This window comes from Phoenix dactylifera, chromosome 9 (assembly GCF_051530095.1).
Source record: "Phoenix dactylifera cultivar Ajwa chromosome 9, Ajwa_hap1_PhDact_Kaust_v1.1, whole genome shotgun sequence".
NCBI classification, from domain to species: Eukaryota; Viridiplantae; Streptophyta; class Magnoliopsida; order Arecales; family Arecaceae; genus Phoenix; species Phoenix dactylifera.
The window spans coordinates 5,152,665-5,165,859 of NC_143198.1; the positions used below are offsets into that span (position 1 = coordinate 5,152,665).

The 13,195-nt window shown below is 37.2% G+C and overlaps 1 protein-coding gene across 1 annotated transcript; it reads right to left on the reverse strand.

Moving 5' to 3' along the window:
• Positions 1 to 1,731: 1,731 nt before the first annotated feature.
• LOC103705433 (transcription factor bHLH25-like) lies at positions 1,732 to 5,358 on the reverse strand. Its single transcript, XM_039115708.3, has 5 exons — positions 5,324 to 5,358; positions 4,575 to 4,661; positions 3,908 to 4,435; positions 2,399 to 2,773; positions 1,732 to 2,110 (listed from the first exon to the last, which is right to left on the reverse strand). The coding sequence occupies exons 2-5, from the start codon at positions 4,608 to 4,610 to the stop codon at positions 2,045 to 2,047; spliced, it is 1,005 nt and encodes a 334-aa protein (XP_038971636.3). The 5' UTR covers positions 4,611 to 4,661; positions 5,324 to 5,358; the 3' UTR covers positions 1,732 to 2,044.
• Positions 5,359 to 13,195: the final 7,837 nt, after the last annotated feature.

Here is a 13,195-nt window from a genome sequence, read left to right on the forward strand (position 1 = left end):
CCAAGTCCCCGATGAAATTTTTTTTTAAAAAAAAAAAACTTGGGGGCAAAGCCGACGCTTATAAGCATCGGCGTTGGTCTTTTTAGCGACGCTTTTAAGCGTCGCTAAAAATACAACGCTTCCCAAGAGCGTCGGAAAAATTTTTTCCCACCCCGGTATCGCCGACGCTTTGGTGACGCTTCTATTTGCGTCGGCGGTACTTTAGCCGACGCTTATAAGCGTTGCTAAAGGTCGCCAAAAATGCCGAAAAAAGTTGGTTTTCCTTGTAGTGCGTGTATAAATATTTTTATTTGCAATAACTCCATACAAATACTGATTTGAAGCATAAGTAAACTCAACATCACCCAATTCCTGTTTCCATGCGGCTATCAATTCTCTAGACTACCCTTGCGATGGAATAGCTTTGATTCTCCGGGATAAACCCAACCTTCTATGCAACCTGTCAATCGAATTTCCTTATAGACGAGTTTTGGGAAGAGCACAAATATTAAACTTATGCAAAGTAACCAGCCTCCAAAAATTTGGCAAGAACATGGGCTTGGCTACCCCTCCACAATTCCACGTTAAAATATTCAAAATGTAGAAACTGGGGAAGGGGTATCTACCTCCGGATTATAGTCTTCCAACCACTCTTTGTCCGCACTGTTATCCCGGTTAATGTCCTGTCCATTATTATACTTGTTGCAAATATTCTCCATAGTTTCTTATGGCTATTCCATTGCTTCCTTTACCACTATGGATGAAGTCGTTTCTTCCATTGCAGGCTTGTTAATATCTTTGCCACCTTTCGCACATTGTAATACCAAGTCCACTATTTCACCAGGCTTAGAATCCTCTTGTTCGTCGTTTCCCAGCGGTGGGCTTTCGGTGGGTTTGAACCCAATGACCATAGAGGCTAAAGTAGTTAAGCAAAAAAAAAATAGAGGCTAAAGTAGGAGATTAAGGATCTGTTTGGATGACTGGACTAAAAAATCCTATTAGATTCGTGGATTGGATCAGCCTAGCCAGATAGTTTCAGAATGAGTTGGCTTGAATCCTATAAGAAAAAAAAAAGTTTTAAAGACTTGCATGCTGAGGCTTATATTCAGTGAATCATCCAAACAAATCGTCAATAACTTGGATCTAATCAGTCAATTTGGCAGCCACATAATATTGCTTCAGTGGACCGGAACATTTTTGCCCGGTCCCCAATTTTAGTTAGAAGAGTAACAAGACATACAACTTCTCTCAATGAAATCACCCTGGTAAATGGGAGCTTAAATGCAATCATATATGTAAACATTAAAAACTCATAGTAACTTCGTTATATAGGCATAGAATGTTGGAGAACATCCTCATCTAAAGCTAATCCTCAAACAGGAAAAAAGAATGACATGCAGAAGAACCTACGTGCTAAATTAGTGAAAATTATATACTGTGCATCTTACGGCTGCTTTGAAGGAATAGACCCCACCATTCACATAAAAATAAGAAAGTTCAATAATTCCGTCCACTTTACGTTGCTTTGCTGCACATCATGATAGAGAGAGAATAGTATCCCCGGCAAGATCACCATCAGGCTGAGAGATATTGGCCCACCAATAATACAAGTTAAAATAATGAAACATATCATTTAGTCTACTGATGAAATCCTCGGCCAATTAATCTCCCCTCCCATCTCCGGACGACTTGTTAGCTGTCGCGGTCTTCAGAGCCAGAGTGTTAAAGGAAAAAAAAAAGAAGGAAACGTGCTTCACGAACTGTAAACTAAAGATTTCCACAAGATATCGTAGGATCCTTTCGTACCATACAGCGAAGCCAACGATGCTTCTTTTCAAGTGCAAACAAGTCCGGTAGAACAACTATACAACTACTGTTACTTTTCGTAACCCATCCCAAAGGAGGAAAGCAATACAAAGAGACATTATGCGACGTGCCCCCTTAAAAAGACAGCAACCTCAGCCTTCATACAGCTCAAGCTTACCCGAATGTAGCTATTGGGATTTGGGAGAGATCTAACTACAATAAGAACTTCTTATGTACAACTGTTCTTTCTTAACATGAACTAGCTCAAAGCTGAGTTTAGCTTCCTCGCAAGATCTTCCAATGTTATGGAAAACTCCCCCTCAACCTGTACACCAATAAAAGAAGCAAAGGTATGAGCTTGTTCTATAGCAACATCTCATGAAATCTGTAATGCTGCCAGCTTGTCGAGTGAATAACCCTTTCAAGAACTGGATTCCTACAATTCCAGCCAAAAGAAGCATGTATCTTTCGATTCGAATTGGAGGAAATCTACCCAGGTTTTTTTATTAATTCCATGGTCCTTGGCTATGCTTAGTCCAGATAACATTGTCCACTCTTTTATATTCACAAGTCCATTTTATTCATCTAAGTAGCTAGGGAACTACGAACTTGCCTTTGCCGCCACAGTTATAAAGATAGAGGAGCTGAGGAAGGGCATGATATTAGCATTAGTGACTGTGAGGTGGACCTTCTCGATCTCGGACAGCAGCCTCCCCAGTACTCCTCTCCGGTTCTCGCAGTGGATCTTCATGAGGGCTGTCTTCTCAGAAAGCATCACTTCAATCTCAGGAAGGCTCTCTTCTGATGAGCACCCGTTTGAGAATTCATTTGAGGACGAACCATCATCGTCGACAGAGAGCTTAGACTTCTTGACGAGGACCATGGATTCGACAGTCCTCGTTGCATTCTGGTCTTCGAGGGTCTTCACCCTCTCTTTGAGTTCTTTAATGTATTCGACTGCATCTCCAAGAACAGAAGCCTTGTCCTTCTGAAAAATGGAACAAGACTTAACTCATACTAGCAGAAGAAATGTATGATTATATCATTTTGTACGTATAGTTTTTGAAAGGTTTTGGTGTTACTGGCATTTTCTTTTTATACAAATGCCATTGGCATGGTTGAGGTTATTAGTTCCTCTGAAATTTCTCCTGAAAAGTCTATCACGGATTACCTTGTCTTTTCCAGGGAAAAATTTCTATGGATTTCATGGAGAGCGTCCATTGACTAAAGATGGACTTGAAAAGAAAATAGTGGAATACTATATATTCTTCAAACTTTCTGTGATGTATACATATATACAGTAAGGAGATGTCCAACACAACTGTATTACCAGGTAGCTCATACAATCAACGCAGCACGCGTCCCATCCTAAACTTAATGAGATGGTCCAAGTTGAACACGGTTCTCTTAGTCCAATGGTAAGGATCATTGAAAGAAAGGGCATTCAAAGACTCTTAAAGAGTTCATCATGGGTGTAAGGAGTTTCTAATTTCTATAGACAATAATATATGTTTATCAACCGGTTATTCCATGCACACTTCTCTCCCTCAAAGAAACAATTTCATGTGAATTAACACGGTTTTGCACAAATTGCTATCTCAAGTTCTGAAAGGATACTTAGAGGATTCAACATATTGCTGGGAATCTTTTGTATTATCTTGTTTCCCTAATTCTATTTCTTCCTTGAGAATTTGTTTGGTTTAAATGAGATTGAGAGGGGCAAGAAGCAAGTTATGATCTTAAAATTCTTATTATGGGTCTTTAATTAACAGCAGAAGCCAACGCCTAACCTATTTGAAGAAAAGGTGATCCAAGAGCGATTAGGAGATCATGTCCCCTTACTTTATGGGAAGATTAAGTGCCTTCTTTCAATGTTGTCATCTTGCTGACTTTTCAACATAATGTTCAATTGTTCTTTTTTTTTCCTGAGAAATATTACTAAATGTTTTTTATTCATGCTAATCCTGTGCAAACAGCAAGTTTCAGACACCCATCAAAAATTATATCTAAAACATCAAAAATATGCTACAAGATATTCATTAACATAACGACAGAATGCATTCACAGTGATGAAGGGCCTAATCAGGAGGATAAATTGAGAAACTTAATTTAGTCCAACTACCTTCTTAAGACGAGGGATTACTGCAGAAAGTGCTATAAATCTCTGGCCGAGCTTCTCCCTCCGCTTCCTCTCGGCAATTATGTGGTCTTGAGCTTGAGATAGCACTGGTCCCATCTTTGTCGTCTTTGATACTTGTTGAGTAATTGTTTCATAATTCTGTGCTGAACCATGAGAAACTAAAGCCCTCATCTCTTCTTGTGATGCTGCAGCTCTCATAGATACAGTTTTATTCGGTGAGTTTGGATTGTGAAATGAAAGAGAGTCTGGTGAAGGGGCATCGAGGCCGAAAGCTGCATTCTTCTCAGTGTTATGAGGGCTCCAGCTATTGATCTTTTGCATCTTTTTTGGTCCCTCGATGAAGCCTTTCTGAGGGGCACCCACGACCGGATGGAAGGAAGGGTGAGAAGTATAGCTCTCTGAAGAAAGGGATTGCTGGAAGCCTCCTGCAAGTGCAGGTGCTACTTGTGGAGCAAATTGATTGAATGAGCTCATGTCGCCTTCGTAAATGAGTCTAGAGTCATCCACTCCCTATAGATTACATCCATAAAGCTTGCAAATTACTAAGATCATGTTCTCAAAGAAAATATTACATAAATATCAACCAATACGATCATGATATCTATAAACCTTAATCATGATGTTTCAGTTTGATGGTTAATGAGCTTACAAGTTCCGAGAACCATCTATTTCCAGATATTTCCATTTCATTTGATCCTTGACTCGCTAGAAAGGTATAGATATCCTGAAACAGAACCTACTTAACCTTATAAAAGAAATTTGTCAATGATGGAAACAATTAATTCATGAACAATCTTGATTCAAAACCAAATTCATCAAGCTGCTCAAACTTGAAGACTGGTGGAACTAGGAAAAAGGACTATATTTTAATGGATTAGTTCAACAGAAGACAATAATTACGGGTGCAATACTCTATAAATTTGGTGACTGAGAAAAAAGATGTCTTGCCAAGAAGATAACTAGCAGATCCAAAATAAACACTATACTGTGCACATACCTTTTCACAGAAAACGAAGAGTTTCTGATCTAAAGCAATTAAGATTCATTTGCTACAATACAAAAAAAATCTAGATATCGATTATAATTTTTGTGTTAGAAGAAGAAATACCTTGCTTTGAGTGAGAATTCAACTCTTGTAGAAGAAAATAAAAACTATCAAACACCAGTGACCCACATCACAATAGAGAAATATATTAACCAGTTATCATTTATCAAAACTCGAGACGAAATCGATTTAGATCTACTGAACTCTAGTTTGTGAAAAACCAATATATTTCCAAGGAAAACAAAGTCAAACCCAATAGTTAGAAGCCTCAAGCTTCTTTCAAGGAAAGAAACCAGCCGTTTGCTAATAACCGAAATCTCCAAGTTGTATGAGAAGTCGGGGCTAGACGTAACCAGAAATCCAGCAGAAGGAAGGTACAACCTAGGCCACCTTCGACGTAGGCTTCAGCCCCTCCTGATGAAGAACAAAACAAGAAGCAGTCCACTCTTATATTGTCCCAAAGTTCCGGAGAATTCTCTCGCTGTGGGTACTTTTCTTCTCCCTTTTTTCCTGTTCATTTTGAGTCCCCCCCCCCCCAATCTCTCTCTATTTTTTAATGGAGTTTTTGTAGTTAAATCTTTATTCTCGGAGTAAATTCCAAGGCAGTCATTTTCTTAGGCTCGTCCTTCTAGCTTTTCTTAAAAAACGAGTTTTTGTGAACGCAACCTGCCATCCACCAGCCCATTCCAATTATTCAGCAATATTTTTTTCCGCAAAGGATGAAATTATGCGGGAAAAGACGGAATTCGCGTTCAGTGCCCAATGAGAAGGTTCAACCAGGCCAGGCGCTGGCTTAGAAGGACAACAGTGTTCTCTGAGGATGGAAGCCCGGAAACATGGGAGTAGGCAGTAGAGACTTTGTTAAATAGAAATAAGGTTTCAGCAGAGCAGCAGAGGGGAAATGGAAAAAAATATGGGAGAGCTACTAAGCTTACCACAAAAAAAAAAAAAAGAAAACCCCACGGGCAAGAACTATTTCACCCACTTTGAAGAAATGCTAAGAGGTGATTGGGTTTGCATAAAAAAAAATTATTTTGAATTTTTGCATCAAATCCAACGATGATTTCTAATTGTGGAAGTTCAATTTTTAAATTAATACCGATTCTTGTGAGGATCTCTGCGTGCATATCTTGTTGTATATTCATTGTACATGAAGAAGCATTTCTCAATTCTACCTCCATTGCCGCCAACTCCTCTTCTTAAAAAAAATGTTGCTTTTTTTTATATTAAAAAAATCTATAATGACAATTAACTATAAACCAACAGAGTTTCCAAATAGCACACTAAAATTCTATCATGACAAAACATAGGTATAAAACCAATATGAACTTAACCATATTTGCCTTCAATTCATGGCTCTGGCCATAGTCGAGAATAATTGATTGATGCCTCCTAATATCTATTTGTGCAATGCTTAAAAGTGAATGCCCATTTTTTATTATATTATTTTTTAAAAAAAAATCCAATATAATAAATCAATGATTGTTTAAGTGAAGTTTTAAGTTTTACTGATATTCTCTATTATGTAGCAAAAATGTTACTGTGACTGTGAGGCCCAATAGTCCCCATCGGAAAGACTCGTTCCAGAGCCTGGGCATATGAGGCGGGTGTCTCCTAATCCTGCAGACGCGTTTTGGGTGGAAAACAAAACCGGGGAGGGGTGAAGGACGTTTGCGTGAAGTCCCAGAACCGGACAATATCTGGCAGGGAAGCCCCGCAGTCCCCCCTCATGTGGCCCCCACGTGGGCACTAGGTGCCTCACGTGCCTCGCGCAGGCGGGGGCGTGAGGCCCAATAGTCCCACATCGGAAAGACTCGTTCCAGAGCCTGGGCATATGAGGCGGGTGTCTCCTAATCCTGCAGACGCGTTTTGGGTGGAAAACAAAACCGGGGAGGAGAGAAGGACGCTTGCGTGAAGCCCCAGAACCGGACAATATCTAGCAGGGGAGTCCCGCGGTCCCCCCTCATGTGGCCCCCACGTGGGCACTAGGTGCCTCACGTGCCTCGCGCAGGCGGGGGCGTGACAGTGACACCACATGGTGTAGCATTTATAAATTGGTATCCATGTACGAATAGTCAAAGGACATCTCTATTTGTAAGAACCCTATATATTATAGGACAATTTAAAGGTCCTACCATAGCTGGATGTTGGTGTTAGGCATGCACTTCCTCTGTTTGATAAATCCTAAAGAGAGAGTAATAAGAGATTGACATCATCTATTTACTCTGATTATCAATGACATAGATCAAGCAAATTACGAGCTAATTGACTTCTAATTCAACTTGCTTATAAAATAACAACAAATTGCTGAGTGGAACAAAAATTTTATTTCAGGAAATTGTGATGGAAATTGCTCATTGGACTCATAATGATCACGAGATACGGTGCCAAACTACTGTGGCTTGATAAGCCTGCTCTATTGTCCCTTGAACGCGTTAGTAGTGCCATGAGGTCTCGAACTATTTAATGCCATAACACAAGCATGTAAACAAAGGTTTCAGCAATATAACTGGCTTGTCAAAGCGACCAGTATGTCCTTAATTCTACTCAACTATATCAGACTGATGGTCTCTTTGAACTGCATCATATTTCTACTTCTAACCACTACTTCTCTCACCCATTTTCCCACCTTCCTGACCTGCATCCTCTGCCTTGGTATTTCTCAGAGTATGTAAGTAGTGATATCATAAGTTGTAATGTGGTGAAAAGAGAAGAAAGTTTGTAGTACATGGATCTATACACAGATGATAAGGTTTGTACCAAACAAAAAAGAAAAAGAGAGATGATAAGGTAAAAACCAGAATTTCTCAGCAATTGGTCTAATCTAAATAATAATAATAATAACTTCTTCAGAATGGAATCTTTGAATGGATTTCAAATATTTTAAATGCTCAGACAATTTTCCATCTTGGTTGGTGAGACCTACATCTGAATGGAGATATCAATTGTCTTGGGCAAATATGGGGAAAAATTAAAAATTCAAAACATTTAGAGACATCAGCGGGCATTTATATCCAAGATATCGGTAATATCAAGATGATGTATTTATATAAAGCTAATATATTGGTGTCCACACAACAATCCAAATAAGGTTGTTTTAGACCAGATGATCATTAGGAATCCAACATTGATAATTCAAGCTGTTGTATGTAATTTCCATCTGAAAAATGCTTGGGTCAAAAAATTATTTAATTTGAAAATACCTAATCGATGCATCCAGTTGTTAAAAAATTAATATTATTTGTGCTATTTAAACTATCCATTTTCTGACAGCTAGATGCAAAGATGATGCATATGCTAGATATGATTTTTCCAACGAGCAGATTAGATATGGTAGATTACATTTAACAGCTTAAGTTCTTGGTGCCAAACCTCTAATCACTCAGTCAAGGTCAATCTAATTTTAGCAATACTCATGAAGAACTAATAGCAAAACATGAATAATGATGCCATCAGGCTGGACCGCTCATGAAGTAGCACCAGGGAAAGTGCAGCTTGCGTAAGAACTTTTACGTAAGGCATGACGACAAAGCATGTAAGCAAATTACTTTACTAGCTTCTTTTTACCGTCATTTTAATGCTTTTCACCTTTTTGATTAATCCTCCACCTCCCCTAATGTTGTTTATTAGTATGTTAATAATCAAAATTTCCTACACTCAGGTTGCTTTCTCTTTTGCTTATTCTACCTTCTTGAAGCTAGATTTCTATCATAGCATCCAAGCATATGTGAGAATAATAAACAATTCCCAGCATTATGAGAAAGCTAAGAAACATGTCTAAACATCATCGAATTTATTGCTATTTTTTTTTAAAAAAAAGTTCAAGCTATCCATTCAGCGCACTATGACATGGAATAAATTAATTTTGGAGTCAGTCTATCTCCACGTCTCGTATATCTTTTAGGTTTTGACTTAAAAGGGAAGACTTGAGTACTTTTTTTTTTTTGAACAAAGAATTGATTCCTTGGACTACCTATGAAAGAAGTGAAAGAGGATATTTACTTTCACACCACTAGTCAATTGTTCGAACAAATATTTTCTTGACAGTGGTGAAGATTATACATCCAGACCATGGTCTATAAACTATTACCGGCATCCAAATTTTTTAGGCCGCACTACTATCATTGCTACCATCTCCACCTCCAAGTTACCATTATCTCATCATCTTAGTAAATTGTAGATATATACAAGGTATTTTCATGCGACACACTTTATCAGCAAATTTGAAGTGGTAATCCAGGCCGCGACAAAGGTTTCGTTTCTAAATATATATAAAACAAAGGGTGATTAGGACTGATCAACATGCATCCTAGCATATCCCATATTTTATTGCATTAAGATTGTCACGTCTTCGGCTGCGTGGGGCACGTGAGGCACCCAGTGCCCACGTGGGGGCCACATGAGGGGGAAATATGGGGTTCTCCTACTAGATATTGTTCGGTTTCGGAGTCCGCACGCGCGCCTCTCAGACCCTTTTCCGATTTTGTTTTCCATCCAAAACTCATCTACAGGATTTGGAGACACCCGCCTCATATATCTAGGCTCTGGAACGAGTCTTTCCGATGTGGGACTATTGGGCCTCACAAAGATTGAGATGATAATCACCCATATTAATTGTAATATAGTGTCCAAATTTGAACTCTTCATCTAATGACCTGCAGTCACAGACTTAAAGGCTAAAATCCATTCAATCATTAGACTGTGATCGCTTGTTCATATCTAATATTTTAGAAGATTATCGATAGCTTGCGATCCCAAAGAAGGGGGACATATACATTAACTAATTGGAAGCAGCTATAGTGGAGGAGTTGTGCAACCATAAGATCACATTAAAATTATTGCATGGTGATAGCCAACCAAAGAAGACAACCAAAAAGCTCATCCAACAAGAATCCAATGCGGTCACTGTGTTTAATATTGGATATCTCAATAGCTTTGCTGTGTCTGCCCTAGCTGTCTCATTGGATATGGGGTCATTCATGTGATGCAAGGCGATTCTCAAATTGTTTAATGAAAAAAACAAAATGAAGATAGATTTTTAGCCAAATAGAGGAATAGGCTACTAACTTGCCTATAAGAAACATCCCCCAGCCCTCATCCTAAGGGGGAAAAAATAGAGTAAGCTCTTGTTCCTACAATGAGAAGTTGAAATTTTTTTTCTTGAAAATGGTTTATGTATCTAGTTTCCTTAGCCCGATTTCTTTTTTAGGGTCAACCGAACATATTAGCCGTTGTATAAATATATCTGTAAGAGTTTGCATGCAAAATATTTAAAAGTTAAATTTTCAGAACCCGCAATTAAAATTTTCAGAACACATTCAAGTAGATCCTTGCAAACTGCAAAATGATGCAGGTATTATCATTTGAGGTCTTCTCTTAGTCAGAGGGAGAAGTTTGTGAAATTTTCTCTTGACTAAGGGAAGTTCCTAAAGCAGGGGATAATGATGTTCAGTGTATTAAGGTAGGGGCCAATCAATATAACAAGATTAATATTATTAGGAGAAATTCGGAGATGCAGGGGCCATCCCTCCTTTTGCCGATGTAACTCCAACCTTGTCACTATCTGTTTATGACTACCATAAATCATAAATTTCTAAATATATTATGGTTATAATAATATCTTTGAAATTAAAGTTGATTTTAATATTTATGATCTTAATATGACTGTTCTTTTTATTTCTTAGTTATATGCAATATTTTTCATATAAAATTATGTATGTGTTTATACTGCATCTAGATTGATGAAAATTGGTCAGCAAAATGAAGGACTCAACCAGTAAGCTGAAGTTGTACTTCGTCGTCAAAGAAATAAGCTGAAATGTTAAGGATGCAAGTCAATACATCAAGAATATAGGATAATTGAGGTGGAGACTAGTACGGGCAAGAGCTATCGATCAAAAATGAGATCCAAAGTTGAGTGAAACCTAAGAGATGGTTGGCCATTGGTTGCCACTACCTATCTATGGGAGGAGTGGTTAAACAATCTACCATGCATGGCAATGGTGGCCCATATGAGATATAATAGCAAGGATAAGTATCTACAGTGAATAGTAATATCCATCTTTTCACTATACACGATGTGAGAGAAAGAGTAGCATTACTTATCATGCATAGTAATAATGGGCCATGTCGCACATTATAGCAACAATAAGTATCCAAGAGACTAGTAGCACCCATCTTATCAATTAAGAGGAGCCACTTATAAATATCAAATTGTGATCTGAACAAAGATCCTTTTGCCACTAAGAGAATCAGACTTTATTTTGAATTTGCTGTTACTTTTGTCATTTATAGTTCCTTTGAATTTCTTGCATTTTACCTTTCGAATTCTGGCTTTTAGTTTTTAAGCAAGATTCTAATTTGCCATTAGTGATAGAAGATCTCGTAGCCCCTGCTATACCCTACTTTTGATTTTCTTTTTAGATAGTATGATGGTAGTAAAAAATTGAAGATCAAGGGACCTAAATCCATGCTATTGCCATCATCACAACCCTCCTTTTGTCTTCTTTCCAGCTATCCAGATGTCGATGGCATGCTCGCACACAATCTAACCATAAGGCTTGTTACCTATCGTTCGTCTCTTGATGGAGAAAAGAGTGCGACAATAGCATAATGAGTAAAATTTAAATAGATCCATACCTAGATATGGTGGATTTATAAAAATAGAATAAACAGATTGAGTGTCGATATATATTTTTCAACCTGATCATACATGAACCAAATGCAGGTTAAGAGTAGTCTTCTCAACCTGGACTGGTTCAACTTAACCCCAACCCAACTTGATCCAACCTATTGTCACCCTTTCTGAAAATTTACTTTCCACTAGTATATTGCACGCCAGAATTCCTTCGCTCAACGTTTTACATCCAAGTCCAGCTAGCTTGTGAATTCATAATTTCATGGGGTTGGCTCTTCAGTTGGAGTGAGTCAGGGTTAAATCATCTAGAAATACGCATTTTCGAATTTTGAATTCCCTGGTAAAAACTCCAGCTCCCGGGAACTTTAAGTAGCAGGAATGGGTGATTTAAAATGGAATATAGGAGAATGAAACAAAGGAGAAGGCAACATTATTTTAACTTATTAGGATATCAAGGCCAGTGATGTATTCAGTTCCTATCCATGCCAGGATATCATTTAGGATGCCGATGCAATGCGTACAATTCGGATTCAAGCTCATCTATACTTCTATACCATACTAAAAAGGTAATAGTTTAATACTTATATGATAATTCATTCTGATTTGATTCATTATTTTTCTATTGAAAACTTCTATGGTACTTATTGCTTTTAAAAATTCTAATCTCTGTTTAAATAGTTTCACTTGTTTAAATTCCATGGATTTAAAGAGAGAAAACAGAATCTTGGTTTTTAACAAAGGAAACAAAAACAATTTGACTCATAATCCTTATTTTTGAGGAAGACAAGTTTATGGTACACTCTTTTTCTGTTTATCTGTATTCAAAATGAATCTAATCCTTTCCTTTAACGATGACAGTATAAGAAAAAAAAATACAAGATATGCCGCTATTCTCTTTAATTTAGTATGTAATATAATATTATTTAAAATATTATATCTATTCCTTCTTAAACTGCATTGTACTCGTCCAATTGCTAGGAGGTACAAAAGAATATGAGGGCGTGGTTGTGTTGCTTTTAGTGTAGAAAAAGAGAGAAAAAACAATAAAGTAGGTTTTCTGCTATATATATATATATATATATATATATATATATATATATATATATTTCTCATATTGGAAAAGTATGTTTTAGACAATTTTATCCAACACTTATTTTTCAAAAGTGCTTTTAATTTAAAAATGATAATTTTTTAAGTGGTACCAAATACATTCTAAAACAGTCAACTTAGAGATCAAATATCCAACTTGGTGCGGTTTGGATTGGTTTTTTTTGCGTACACTGTAGAGCTATTGGATATTTTTTATAAATATTTATAATTTGATTTGGTTAGGATTAGTTCGGATCCAACACTCTCACCACCACCATCACACACACATATACAAATATATATACATAAATAATGATATATAAACACACACACACATACATACATGTATATGTGTATGTATGTACTCGTATATAACCTGTTTATGATGCATGGAGTACATTTTTTTTGTCATTTTTTAATTATTCTTAAAATGTAATATAGCACTGTAACAAATCATAATAAATAGAAGGCTTTTCTTAAAAAAATAAAAAAACTTGGA